Source organism: Equus caballus, chromosome 7 (assembly GCF_041296265.1).
Source record: "Equus caballus isolate H_3958 breed thoroughbred chromosome 7, TB-T2T, whole genome shotgun sequence".
NCBI classification, from domain to species: Eukaryota; Metazoa; Chordata; class Mammalia; order Perissodactyla; family Equidae; genus Equus; species Equus caballus.
The window spans coordinates 2,577,325-2,591,355 of NC_091690.1; the positions used below are offsets into that span (position 1 = coordinate 2,577,325).

Genomic DNA, 14,031 nt, shown 5'->3' on the forward strand with positions numbered 1-14,031 from the left:
CCGGCCGGGCGGGGAGGCGGAGCGAGTGTCTCTCCCATTTAACCCTCCAGGAACAGGCCGGGCGAGGGGACGGGCGCCCAGGGGCGCTCGGTGAGTCATGCGCGTGCGACTCCGGCCGGTGCTCCCCATCCCCGCCAACGGCCCTCCCACGACTGGGTCACACAAAGCGGTTTCAAGTTCCCCCAAGCGTTGGCACCGTTCCCCCACCCGCCTCCAGGCCTCCTGGGGTAGCGGCTCAGAACCCGCTCTCCGGAGCCGCAATCAATCGTGGGGGCCGGAGCCAGCCCCCCACCCCCTGCCAGCTGTTCCCTTAACTCGGGGGGGGGGGGGGGCCTCAGTCTCCCTGCTCTGGAATGGGTATGACGGATGTTAAAAGTGGCGTAAATGTCAGCTTTTAATATTCTCAGCCAGAAAGCCTTCTCTGCACCGCCTCCTCCCCTTCAGTCACGACTCTCGGTCCCCCCCAGTTCCCTGGGCTGCCCCCATCCCGCCCTGACATCAGCTCTCCCCTGGTCGAAGGGTGGCCATATAGGCAGAGAATCAGAAATGCAGACGCAAATCCGGCAAACGACAGGGAGCCAGTGACAAGCAGGAGGCTCAGGCTGCCCAAGGGACCCCCAGCGCAGACCCCCACGCGGTGACACACCGCCCCCCTGCCACACCCGCTCTTTCATGAACAGGAGCCTGAAGTCTGGGTGTGGCCTGGTCACGGGGACTCAGAGGCAATCTAGGGGGGCGGGGGGAGATAGGGGTAGACCGCACTGGAGAGATGGACTGATAAGCGAGATAAGAAAGTCAATTCTTTCCTCCCCGCAGGGCACGTCCCGGTCAGGTTGCTCCCAGGGAACTCAAAGACGCTTGAAATACCTGGAACCTAGGCTTCTGAAGTAGGGTCCTCGTCCCCTTTTGTCCCACCCCGGCCCCAGGAGTGCTGACACCGCTTCCTGCCCATTCTACAGATGAGGAAACTGAGGCTCAGAGGGGCGGGCCCAGCTGGGCGGGAAAAGGGGCTCAGGGCTTGCTCTTACCCGCCTCCCCGATGGTCCGGGACCCACGGAACCCTCCCAGCAGCCCTTTGGGGCAGATCGGACCCGGGGAGGAGGGGAGGTTGGTGGAAGTCTCTGGGTTCTCATCCTCTTGGAGCCAGCTAGTATTTCCTGGGCCTGAGTCTGTGGGGAGGCAGGAGGGAGGCTGCCTGACCCTGGGGCCCAGCAGGGGGAGCTGCCCCCCCCGCCCCCCGTGTCATTCATTCATTCATTCATTCAGTGGATCTGGCCTCACGCTGGGCGAGGCTGGAGCCCCCTAGTCTGAGCCGGGACAGCCTTCCAGGGTCAGTGCCAGGGCTGGAGGAATCCTCCCGGGAGGGAGATGGAATGACAGGGAGTCAGGACTTCACCCTCGGGTCACAGGGAGCCATGGGAGGGTTCTGAGAGAGGCTGGGAAGGTCAGATAAAGAATCCTGGGGGTGGGGGTGGGGCGGTCTGTCCCAGAGCCGGAACCAGAAGAGGGCACATCAGAGAGGGGTGTCCGATGGACCTGGGAGCTCAGAGAAGGCCTGCCTGGAGGGAGGGATGACGGGAAAGGGAGATGAATGCCAGAGGGGGAGGACAGATGCACAGACAGGCTCGGGTCAGCAGAGATGGGGACAGCTTTTGATGTCCCCAGAGCGTTCCCAGCGGCCCCGACGCCGACGCCGGCCTGGCGTCCCCCCTCCCTCGGCCAGACATCGGATATCCCGGGGCGGGGGGCAGGGGGGACGCTGGCTTTCATCCTCTGCCACACAGGCCCAGGGTCTGGGGGGAGGGAGAGGTGGGAGGAAGGGAGGAGAGAGGGGAGGGGAGGGGAAAGGAGGGGGGTTCTGAGGCTCAGCCTACGCCTCCTTAGATGCCAGGGTGGCTGTGGGCAGGGAAGGCCACGGCCAAGCTCAAACCCAGGCAGTCGCATGCCAGCCACTGAGCCTCAGTTTCCCTTTCTGTAAAATGGGGGTGAGAACACCACCACGGAGGAGGTTCCTGGGAGGCCGGTAAGGACTTCCAGGCCCCACGCAGGGTTTCTCAAGCTGGGCGCTATGGCCATGTGGCAGCTCATCCTGCTTTGCGGTGGGGGGCGGACCTGGGCACCGCAGCGTCCGCCCAGCAGGTGACAGGAGCACCCCCGAGTCGTGACAACCCAAAATGTCTCTAGACCTTGCCCAGTCCCCCCCTGGGGGGCCGAATCGGCCCCGGGGGGGGGGGGGAAGCCATCCACCAGAAAATTCTCCGTATCAGGGGATTTCTCCTTCGTGGACAAGACGAGCTAACGCTTTCTGCGGCCCTGGCTGGCCAGGCCCGGCTCTGAGCAGCCGCGTGCATTAAACTCACTGAGCCCTGCCCACAACCTCATGAAGGTAGACACGGCTATCATCCCATTTCTCAGAGCGGCAAACTGAGGCACAGAGAGTTTTCCTAAGTTGCTCAAGTCACACAGCGGGGGCTCAGCGCTGCTTCCCTGTGCTTCTGAGGGTCCAGCATCCTTGGGGGTCTGAGACCCCCGTCCCCACTCCCCTTTGTTGGGGAAGTGTTTCCCGTCACGACCTGTTAAAGTGATCCCTGTATTCAATTCACCCTGTAAAAAAGCCTGAGGAGGTTGAGATGTCCTGGGAGACCCTGATTCTTCCTGGGGGCGGGGAGGGGGGAGAAAGGTTGAGCCACCCACTATTGGCAAATAGGCAGGAAACATTTAAATGGGAGACGCCCCAGGCCAGCAATTCCGTGTCCCTCTGCCTGGCCTGGAAAAGCGATCCAGGGGCCCCGGACAGCAGGTTGGGGACGTTTGTGATGGAGCAACTTCGGGCAGGACCAGAAGGTGCGTCAGCGTCAGCCAGGATTTTTTAACCAGGCGGTGGCGCGGTGACGAGGTGGAATGTCACCCTGCCTGGGGCGAATGAGGCACTGCCGTGCACCTGATGTAGACACACTCGGAGAAAGGTTATGGCGTGAAGGAGGACAAGGCCACTGTGATCAGAAAAATCGAGACGTGACCTCACACTTACAGGAATACAAGGACACACACAGGGATGTGCACGTGCGTAGGAGCGTGTTGCACTTTGCGCTGCGCCCCCAAATGAACAGGTGGAGCCCTAACCCCCAGACCTCAGAATGGGGCCTTATTTGGAAATAGGGTCATTGCAGATGTCGTCAGTTGAATGAGTAACACTAGAATGGGCGGGCCCTGGTCCCATGACTGATGTCCTAATAAAAAGGAACTGTGAGGGCCGGCCCAGTGGCGCAGTGGTTAAGTTCGCTCGTTCCGCTTTGGCGTCCTGGGGTTCGACAGTTCGGATCCTGGGTGTGGACACGGCACCGCTTGGCACGCCATGCTGCGGTAGGTGTCCCACGTAGACAGTAGAGGAGGATGGGCACGGATGTGAGCTCAGGGCCAATCTTCCTCAGCAAAAAGAGGAGGATTGGTGGCAGATGTTAGCTCAGGGCTAATCTTCCAAAAAAAAAAAAGGGAACTGTGGGCACAGACTCATAAGCACAGAGAAAACGTCACGTGGAGACAGAGGCCGAGAGCCGGGTCATGCGTCCACAAGCCAAGGACCGCCAGGGACGGCCAGGACTCCCAGAATCTAGAAGAGCGTGGCACAGACTCTCCCTCCCGGCCCCAGAAGGAACCAGCCCTGATCGAGTCCCCGATCTTGGGCTTCTGGCCCCCAGAACTATGAGATGCTAAAATTTCTGTTGACATTTTCCCAGTTTGTCGGAAAAGTTTTAGTAAGAGACGTAGCAAGCCAATAATGAGGAGCGCCGCGGAGGTGCGGTGGCCTGACGGCACACTTTCCTTTTGTACAAATGAAATCCATTTGCACGTTATTTGCCTCACAAAGTTCATTTCAGAAACAAAGATGTTTAAGATCCTTCGGGGAGCTCGCATTTCTAGGACCACAAATTGGGATATTCTTCCTGGTTTCACACCGTATAGATTTCCAAAGGAAGCACAGAAAGGAATGCGAAGAGAGCAACACAAAATTATGCGACTTTAGACAGCTCTGGTTACTGGTTTTACTGAAAGCTCGGAATTAAGAGCGTTTCACGTTGCTCAGACAAACCGATGTATAATTGGAAAGCAAAATGGATGTGCTTTTAGATAAATGCATGAAGGACAAGAAGTCAAAGAGGATAAATGCTACTTGTCTCTTGCTGGGGTGGAGGAAGGGGTGGCTGGCATGAATTGGACTGAAGACGCTTTAATTTTTTGTAGAGAATAGCCACGCAGCAAGGCCCTTCTCTTGCTGCCAAGGAGGGCCAAGCTGCTTTCAAAAGCAACCTCAAAACCTTTCCTTTCTTTTTGATGTGCCATCTTTGCGCGGTACCTCGCGAGGGGGAAAAGGACGGTTTCTATGGCAACGCCAGCTGTGTCAATCACGCCCAGGAGGCGGGGCTCGGAGGGCGGGGCTTCCTCCCGTCTTCCGGCTTGGACGTCTCACCTGAATTGTTAACCGAGCAGAGGGGTCGCGAGGGAGGAGATCGCACAGCCGATCTGCTGACCAGAGCAGGTCAGGAATGCGGGTCTGTCAAGATTCCAGGGCCGCTCATCCTCCTCGACCCTGGGCTGCCTCTTGGAAAACAGGCTCATTGAGACTTAATTCACACACCATATAATGCACCCATTTAAAGGGTACGGTTCTGTGGCTTTAGTGTATTTACGGAATTATGCAACCATCACCGAAGTCTAATTTTAGAACATTTTGATCACTGAAAAAGAAACCCCATTCTCCCTTGCCACTAATTCCGCAGCCCCCGGCAACCAAAAACCCACTCTGGGTGTGTGGATGCGCCTGTTCCAGACATTTCGCATCAAGGGGATCACACGCTGTGTGCCCTTTGGTGACTGCTTCTTTGACGGTCATGTTGTCAAGGCTCATCTCTGTCGTAGCATGAATCAGCAGTTTATTCCTTTTGATGGTTGAAAATATTCTACTGGATGAATGGGTCACATTTTGCTTCTGTCTGAACCAATTGATGGATATTTGGGTTGTTTCCCCTTTGGGGCTATTGGGAATCCTGCTGCCGTGACCATTCGCGTCCAAGGTGCTGCGTGGACACAGGTTTTTCATCCTCTTGGGCCTGTCCCTAGGGAGTGGAATGGCTGGATGGCACGGTAACTCCGTGTCTATGTCGCCTTTTGAGGAACTGCCCAGGTCACATGGAGGAAATGGACACATGGGGAAAATAAGACGGGGTGTATAGGGTGGGGCTCAAGCCTGGGAAAGCCTCGTGGACGTTTGGCCAAAGACCTGAAGGAGGTTGAGGAGCGAGCCAGGCAGATAAGGGGCGGGCCCTGCAGGTGGAGGGAACAGCCTGCGCAAAGGCCCAGAGGTGGAGATGAGTGACATGGACGTATTGGAGGAGGCCGGCGTGGGGAAAGTGAGGGGTGGAGCGGGGGGAGATGAGGGTAGAGAGGTGATGTGGGTGGCTTATTTAGGGCCTAATGGGCCATCGGGAGCACCACTGGATCCTGGGAGCAGGGCCAGCCCCAGCCCAGGTCAGGAGACGACCAGGCTGCTTCCTGGGGCGGGGGGGGGGGGGTCCCCAAGATCCCAGGGCAGAGCCTCCTGCCCCTCCATCTTCACGAGCTCCTTGCAGCCTTCCTGTCGCACCACCTTCTTCCAAATGCTTCCAGCCCAGCTCCGGGTCTCAGCTTCGCAGCATCGCATCCTCCTGGTCCCGGACAGCGTCCCCCGTCCCCATTGCACAGGAGGGAAAGCCCCGGCCGCAGGGGGAAAGCCTTGCGGGCCCACAGCAGGGACCGCAGTCCAGTGGATGAATGAGACACCTCCCAGCCAGGTTTGCAGGGTGCTAAGAGCAGGTCTCACCTTGCCCCGGGGCAGGGGGCTGGCCCGAAGGACCGTAACTCCTTCCCTAGCAACCTGCCGCCGTCCCCATGGCAACTGGGGCGGGGCCCCACCGGCTCCGCAGGTGCCCGGATCCCGCAGGGGCGGGGAGTCTCGCCTTCAGCCGCGGAGAAGGAGCCCGCGCCGCGCCTACTGGCCCTTTAAGAGGCTCCGCCCAGCGAGGCCTCAAAGCGTCCTGATTGGTCCCGAGAGCGGCCGAGCGCAGCCGAACTTGACGCACCCGCCCGCAGCCCGACTTACCCACCTCCCACGCGGCGCCGCGGCCGCCTCAGCCAATCGCCGGCCGGCGCGCCGACCTTCATCTGCATGGTCACGCCCCAGGGGGCGGCCGCAGCCAATCGGACGCTCGCGGAGGTGGTCATTAGCATGCCGGGGGCGGGGCGGGGCGGGGCGGAAGGCAGGGGCGGGCTCGGGGCGGTTGGTTGGAGCGTCGCAGCAGCCGAGAGGTCCGGGAAAGTTTCTTTGGAGGTGAAAACAGCCGCGGAACTCGGGGCCCTGCGAGGGGGCGGGGGCGCGGGGGTCCCGGGGCCGGGGCGGGGCCCCTCCTGGGCCGGGACGGGGCGGACTCGGGCCTCCTGGGGGGCGATCGCCCAACAAAGGATCCCTGGGGCGCCCGCCCTCGAGGGCCTCCCCGCCCCCGGATCCGGCCCCCCCAAGCGCCCCGGGCCCGGCATTCCGGGGCTGCCCGGCGGGGCCCCGCCGTCGGCCGCTCGGGCGCCCCTCATTCCGCCACGCGTCTGCGTTCCAGGTGCGGCCGGGAGCGGCCATGTCCCACGGCCCCAAGCAGCCCGGCACGGCCGCCGCGTGAGTGCCACCTCCCCTCCCCCAGCCCACTCGGGGTGCAGCCCAGCCCCGCCCCGTCGCAGCTGCTCGACCCCCGCCCCCCAGGGTCCTGACTCCCACAGCTTGGAGCAGCGCCCCCGCTGAGCTCCCAACTGGCCGCCCCCTCCCAGTGCTCCTGTCCCGATCCGTCCTCCCAGAACCCTCGCTGCCAGATCCGCCGTCGGGCGTGGGAGGTGGCGGGTGGGGGTGACCCTGGCGTCCCGTGGCTCCAGGCCGGCGGGCGGCAAGGCTCCGGGCCAGCATGGGGGCTTCGTGGTGGCTGTCAAGCAAGAGCGCGGCGAGGGCCCGCGGGCCGGCGAGAAGGGGTCGCACGAGGAGGAGGTGAGAGCCCCTGCACTGCGATGGGGGAGGCCCTGGGTCTGGCCCCCAGCCTTGAAGCCCCGCCCCGGGCTAGATTTGAATTCGCTGTGGCTCCGCCCACAGTCCAGATTTCCCTCCCGAAGCGGAGGCCCCGCCCCTTGTCAGATGCCACGCCCCCAGGGGGGCCACTGCCACTCTGTGCCCAGGCTCCGCCCACCGCCGAATGCCAGCTCCGCCGTGCTCCCCTCCCTGCGGGAGGCACGTTCCCGTCCTCCTGGCGCCCTTCCGCCAGCTCAGAAGCCACGCCCACGCCCCCAGAGGCCACTCCCACAACACAAGCCAGCCCAATCCCTGGGCTGAACTCCTGACCCCAGTATCTCTGATCCTCTCACCTTGGCCAGGGTTCCCCTAACCTTCCATTCCCAATCCTGACCCCTGACCAGGTCGTAGCTCCAGGCCTCCCAGGTCCCATCTCCTGGAAGGCCCCGCCCACCCCTCTAGCCCCGCCCACGTCGTCCAAGGCCCCGCCCCCTCAGCCCCGCCCCAGCCCTCCAGGCCCCTCCCAACGGCGCAGCCCGGTTCTGCAGCCCGTGAAGAAGCGCGGCTGGCCCAAGGGCAAGAAGCGGAAGAAGATCCTGCCAAACGGGCCCAAGGCACCTGTCACGGGCTACGTGCGCTTCCTGAACGAGCGCCGAGAGCAGATCCGCACGCGCCACCCGGACCTGCCCTTCCCCGAGATCACCAAGATGCTGGGCGCCGAGTGGAGCAAGCTGCAGCCGGCGGAGAAGCAGGTGGGGCCGGCCCGGGACCACTGACCTCCCCCCACCTACTTGGACGCCCCCTGCCAGCCACGTTCCCCAAAGGACCGGCTGTGGAGGGCCCTTCCTTCCGCCCGGAGAAGTGACCACCCATGGGCCCTCTCCGGCTTGTTGAAGGCAGGGGAGGGTAGTCGTAAGCAGAAGGGAGTAAAACAATAACCAACGTGAATGTGTCTAAAGATGTAGGATGGGGTCTGGTCATGTGAAATCTTCCGATTTTCAAATCCTGGCAATTTAGAAATTGCAAAGACATCATGGAAACGTAACAAAACCCACCACCAGTTTGTCCCCTCTAACTGGGACTTCAGCAGGCAGAAGTGGGTGCTGGAGGGCGGTCTAGACATGGGCAGAGCCTGGAGGTGGGAGCCTGTCGTCATCCAGGCCACAGGGAGTGTGGCTTTTAGAAGCTGGAGTTAGGGGGAGGGAGGGAGCTGGGAGGTGCCCTGAGCGGCAGGCCAAGGGCAGGGTTTTGTGTGGAGGGCAGCGGGGAGCTCTGGGAAGGTGCAGCCGAGGGCTGGAGACGGAGTCCTAGCCTCCGAGGCCTCGCCGGCCCCGGGGCTGGCCCGAGCCTTCTGGCGCTGCCCCGCCAGCGGTACCTGGACGAGGCCGAGCGGGAGAAGCAGCAGTACATGAAGGAGCTGCGGGCGTACCAGCAGTCAGAAGCCTACAAGATGTGCACGGAGAAGATCCAGGAGAAGAAGATCAAGAAAGGTGGGGAGGGCCCCGCCCCGCGTCCCGCGTCCCGCCCCCCTCTGTGGCTCGCACAGTCCAGTGGGGACGAGAGATAGGTAACCACAGTTGGGAGTGAGCTGGGCTGATCGGAGCTGAGATGGGGGACACGCAGTCACGGGGACCCCAGGCAGGGAGCCTGTCCCAGGATGAGTAGGGCTGACCAAGGGGGGAGGGGAAGGAGGATATTCCAGTAGGGGGAACAGCATGTGCGAAGTGTGGGGTCAGAGGGGACCTGCGAGGCTGACTCTGCCCTCCTCCCTCCGCCACCAGAGGACTCGGGCTCCGGGCTCATGAATACGCTCTTGAATGGACACAAGGTAAGCGCCACTCCTCCAAGGAGAGCATCTGGGTGAGGGAGGTCTGGAGGTCAAGACCCCTGGGTGAGCCAGGACCAACGCTCATGGGAGGAAGTGAGCACCCCTCCTCCAGGTGTGCAAGCCGAGGAGGGGCAGCCACCCCTGGGGATGTTGGCAAACGGACTCCCACCCAGGGGGCTGGAGGAGACCCTCCCAAGCTTGGTGTATGTCCCAGGGAGAGTTGGGCTGCCCCCTGCCCCCCAAAATTGCCACCTTGTCTTGTCGTCCCAGGGTGGGGACTGCGACAGCTTCTCCACCTTCGACGTCCCCATCTTCACTGAAGAGTTCTTGGACCAAAACAAAGGTGAGCGCTGACGAGCGATCCTTCTTCGTGGGGATTCAGTGGGGGCAGGTGGCGCGGGAGAGGTGGGCCAGGAGGGCGCCCAGACCCGAGTCAGGGTTGGGGGAATTGGCCTGTAGAAGCCAGGTGCCTTGCTCCCGCTTCCCCGGCCCGGGGAGCTCAGGTGTGGGGCTGGAGCGGGACGGGGACGGAACGCCGGCGGGGGTCAGGGCCCGCCTAGGGGACGCGAAGCGGCGCCAGGCGCTGACCCCGGGCCCCGCCCCCCCTTCCGCCGTTGCAGCGCGGGAGGCGGAGCTGCGGCGCCTGCGGAAGATGAACGTGGCCTTCGAGGAGCAGAACGCGGTGCTGCAGCGGCACACGCAGAGCATGAGCAGCGCGCGCGAGCGCCTGGAGCAGGAGCTGGCGCTGGAGGAGCGGCGCACGCTGGCGCTGCAGCAGCAGCTCCAGGCCGTGCGCCAGGCGCTCACCGCCAGCTTCGCCTCGCTGCCCGTGCCCGGTGCGAGCCACGCCCCCAGCGCGCTGTCCCCGCCCCTGCCACGCCCCCAGCCCGCCGGGCCCCGCCCCGAGCTCCGCTAGGCCCCGCCTACTGAGCCCCGCCCACCCAGACCAGCCCCGGGTCCCGCTTGGCCCCGCCCACCGAACCCCGCTAACTCCGCCTCCTGCCGCCGAGCTCCGCCCATCACCCCGCTAGACCCGACCACCTCGAGTCCCGTCCCTCGGCCCGTGACCCCACGCCTGACCCCCGAGCCCTGCTAGCCCCGCCTCACTCCCGACCTCCCTGAGTCCCGCCCGCCAGCCCCGCCCTGGACCCCCGCTAGTCCCGCCCCTGTGACCCTGTCCTGCTAACTCTGCTTTCTTGCCTCTACTGCCCCGCTGACCCCGCCCCTGGCCACTCCGAGCCCCGCCCAATGGGCCGCAGCTCTTTGGCTGCCCCGCCGCCTCGTCCCCGCCTCCCGCCACTGTGTCCCCAGCTGACCCTGGCTAATTCCTTGTCCCTCACTTGTCCCCATATTACCATGACGACCTCGCTCTCTCCAACTTCCACCTTCTGACCCCCACCCACAGCCCACCTCGACTTCCCCGGGTGCAGACGCCCCGGCCCCCCACCCGACCCTCCTGACGCGCGCCAACGGCCCCCTCCCCAGGACCCCGCTCTTCCTCTGACCTCTGTCCCTGTGGCGCCCCGATCGTGGCGACTCCCGCCGGGCTGCGCTGACCGTCCCGCCCCCGCAGGCACGGGCGAGACGCCCACGCTCAGCACGCTGGACTTCTACATGGCCCGGCTGCACGGCGCCATCGAGCGCGACCCCGCCCAGCACGAGAAGCTCATCGTGCGCATCAAGGAGATCCTGGCCCAGGTCGCCAGGTGCGTGCCCGGCAGGACCCCGGGGCCGCTCCGTCCTGGTGGCGCTGCCCTGCCTGGGCGGCCCCTGCAGGAATGACGGGGCTTCGCCCTCCAGTGGGGTTCCCGGGGTCCGTGGGCGTGCCAGGGGGGGTGGGAGGGGTCCCGGTCCCGGGTCGTACTCCGGGGCCACCGCCCTGGGGGATCCTCTGGGTGGGGTTTGCGTGACGCAGGCGGCTAATAGCCTGACCACTGGGGGGCGCCGGTGAGGCCGGTTCTGGGCTCATGTCGCCGGTGGGGGGGGATCTGCCAGCCCCTCTTGGCGGGGGTCCGCTGGAAGGGACCAGAACCTCCCTAGAGCTTCTCGGTGGGTTTTGCTGGGTGGCTCCCGCGGTCCAGCTTGGGTGGGGTCAACTCCGGGCCCCCCCACTCTGGCATGTTTGGAGGAGCTGGGGGTGGGGGTGGGGGCTGAGACGTGATGTGGGTCCCCCATCACCAGTGCCCTCTCTCCCATCACAGTGAGCACCTATGAGGGTGTCGGCGGCCCCGGGATGCAGAGAAGACCAAGTTCTGTGGCAGCCCCTTCCCCACCCCCACCCCATGGAGGAGGGGCGGGGGCCACCCTTTGGGGCCAGGCCCGATCCTGCACCTTGGGGGCTCTAGCCCCCCCTAAAATTAAATTTCTACAGCGTCTTTCTAGCCTCCCACCTCCCCAGCACCGCAACCTAGGAAAACCAGCCGCCGTGCACGACACACACACAACCCTTGGCTCCAGGGCCGGGCCGGGCCGGCTCACCCCCCGGGGCACGTCACACTACAGGGACCTAGGGACACCACACGCGGGCAGTGTAACCGGGACACAAGGGGACCCACGGCGGCTCCCACACCCGGTCACACGCTACACAGCTCTCGAGGACCTGTCCCAGACACCAGGCAGGGGAGACCCCCGCCCGAGACACCAGGACTCCCGGCAGGTGCCCACCACAGGTACCCCCACACGGACAGGCACACTGCAGGGACACGCTTGCACACTCGGGGGGCCCTCCGCCTGCACCCCGGAATGGGGGGGTGGGACTGAGCATCCCGCCCTCACCCAGCCGAGGGACCCTCCTGGAGCGGCCTTTTGCCACCACCTAATCCGGACTTTTAAAATAAAAAGTGGAATTTCAGTTTCAATCTTGTGCGTGTGGGGTTTTTTTGGTGGGGATGGGCCAGAAGATGTGCCCAGGGTCCCCAAGATGCCCCTGCTGGGGGTCCCAGGCCTGCCCCTGGCCCCCACGAGCCTGCTCTCTGTCTGTGGATCTGCCTGTTCTGGACGGTTCACGTCCCTGGGATCACACACCGTGTGTCCTTCTGTGTCTGCTGCTTTCCCTGAGCGTCAGGGGTTCAAGGTCCATCCACGTGCAGCTGTGTCAGGGCCTCGATTCTTTTTCCTGGCTGAGTAATATTCCAGTGCATGGATGGACCGCGTTGTGTGGGTCCATCATCCCTCGATGCTCATTTGGGCCGTTTCCACCCTCGGGCCGCTGGGAACACACATGTACGGGATTCTGTTTGAACGTCTGCCTTTGGTTCCCTTGGGTGCATCCCCAGGAGTGGGATTGCTGGGTCCTGTCGTGATTCTGTGCTTAACTTACTGAGGAATCCCCTCCGAGACTGCTGCGTTTAATGGCATATTTAAGGCATCCTAAAAATTCGGAGAACTTGACAAACCCCAACGTATGGGGCTGAATGACAGATGCATCAGATAACGGTGCAGCCCTCACCCCCAGCACCTCAGAATGTGCCCTTATTTGGAAATAGGGTCGTTGCAGATATAATTAGTGGAGATGAGGTCATCTCGGAGCAGGGTGGGCCCCAAATCCAATAGCGGTGCTGCCCTTATAAGAAGATAAAGATGCAGACAGACAGAGAGAGGAGACAGCTGTGTGATGACAGAGGCAGACACTGGAATAATGCAGAGCCCCAGGGGACACCAAAGATTGCCGCCACCACCAGGAGCCAGGAGGGGCGAGGGAGGGTTCCCCTGGGTCTCAGAGGAAGCGTGGTCCTGCCCACAAACTGATGAGAACTTCCAGCTTCCAGAACTGGGGGCGAATGCTTTTCTCTATTTTTTTTTTTCCTGGAGGAAGATTAGCCCTGAGCTAACATCTTCTGCCAGTCCTCCTCTTTTTGCTGAGGAAGACTGGCCCTGAGCTCACATCCGTACCCATTTTCCTCTACTTTCTATGTGGGACGCCTGCCACAGCATGGCTTGCCAAGCGGTGCCATATCCGCACCCGGGATCCGAACCGGCGAACCCCGGGCCGCCGAAGCAGAATGTGAGCACTTAACCACTGCGCCACCGGGCCGGCCCCCTACTTTTCTCTTTTAAGCCACCAATTAGTGGCGTCTTGTTCTGGCAGCCCTGGAAGACTGATGGAACCAGAAAGTGTCACGTGCCCTCTCCCTCCAGGTGTGTGCTCCCTAGTGTGACCCCCGCCCTGGCACACGCACCCCCTTCCCAGATTTGGGGTTTCTCATTCCTGGGTGGGTCTTTGCACACCTTCCTACAAGAGCATCATTTTAACAAGGTTGGTTTTTGTTTTTCCAGTTCTTTTTTGAAGTGTGCAATTCTGTGGTTTCTGGTATATTCCCAGAGTTGTGCAACCAGCAGCACAATCTAATTCCAGAAGGTTTTCCTCACTCCAAAAGCAGCCCCGTCCCATTGGCATCACCCCCACCCCCTCCCCAGCCCCCGACACCCACGAGCCCGCTCTCTGTCTGTGGATCGGCCTGTTCTAGACGTTTCCCGTCCATGGGATCACACACCGTGTGTCCTTCTGTGTCTGCTTCTGTCCCTGAGCGTCATGGGTTCAAGTCCGTCCACGTGCGGCTGTGTCACCTTGTGCAGGTTTTTTAAGCTTTACATAAATTTCTCGCATCCTCCAGAGCCTTGGGCGACCTGCCTTTCCCACCCATGTTGGTTTCTGAGATTCCTCCCAGGCCCCTCTGTCGCCCGGCCGTGTGGCAGTCCACCCCCCCGGCCGGCACGCCTGTTTATTGAGCTGAATTTCCTGTGGGTGGAGGCCCAGGGGTTGTATTCCAGCCGATTCTTCCAGGCGCTTCCTGGTGCCTGGAGCCGCCTTCCCCATCTCTACCTTGGGGGTCCATTCACTCCTTCTGCACAGATTGCCTGGGCGCCCACCGTGTGCCAGGCCCAGGGCACCAGGACACAGCCAGGGGAAACGAGAGACCAGAACCCCCGTCCTCCTGGAGCTGACATGCCAGTTGAGGAGGCAGACAGGACCCGAGATGAGTAAGTAAAATATCTGGCATGTCAGGTGGTGTTCAGGGCTGGGGGGAGAAAGCAAGCTGGGAAGAGAGACCAGGAGGAGGTGGTGAGAGGAGCGACATTTGAGTAAGGAGCTGAAGGAGGTGAGGGAAGACGTTCCAGGTGGCAG

General features: G+C 62.6%; 1 protein-coding gene across 1 annotated transcript; it reads left to right on the plus strand.

The window, feature by feature from the left end:
* Nucleotides 1-6,270: 6,270 nt before the first annotated feature.
* HMG20B (high mobility group 20B) lies at nt 6,271-11,764 on the plus strand. Its single transcript, XM_023644399.2, has 10 exons — nt 6,271-6,364; nt 6,645-6,700; nt 6,952-7,060; nt 7,627-7,830; nt 8,448-8,568; nt 8,860-8,906; nt 9,177-9,249; nt 9,527-9,742; nt 10,480-10,612; nt 11,108-11,764. Exons 2-10 carry the CDS (start codon nt 6,663-6,665, stop codon nt 11,118-11,120), a joined length of 954 nt encoding a protein of 317 aa, XP_023500167.1. The 5' UTR covers nt 6,271-6,364; nt 6,645-6,662; the 3' UTR covers nt 11,121-11,764.
* Nucleotides 11,765-14,031: the final 2,267 nt, after the last annotated feature.

Excerpts from the sequence above, each read along its gene's own strand:
- HMG20B (XM_023644399.2), top strand. The coding sequence starts at position 6,663 with ATGTCCCACGGCCCCAAGCAGCCCGGCACGGCCGCCGC. Across the intron at positions 6,701-6,951 it reads CAGCCCGGCACGGCCGCCGC|GCCGGCGGGCGGCAAGGCTC; the intron begins GTGAGTGCCACC and ends CCGTGGCTCCAG. Across the intron at positions 9,250-9,526 it reads GTTCTTGGACCAAAACAAAG|CGCGGGAGGCGGAGCTGCGG; the intron begins GTGAGCGCTGAC and ends CCGCCGTTGCAG.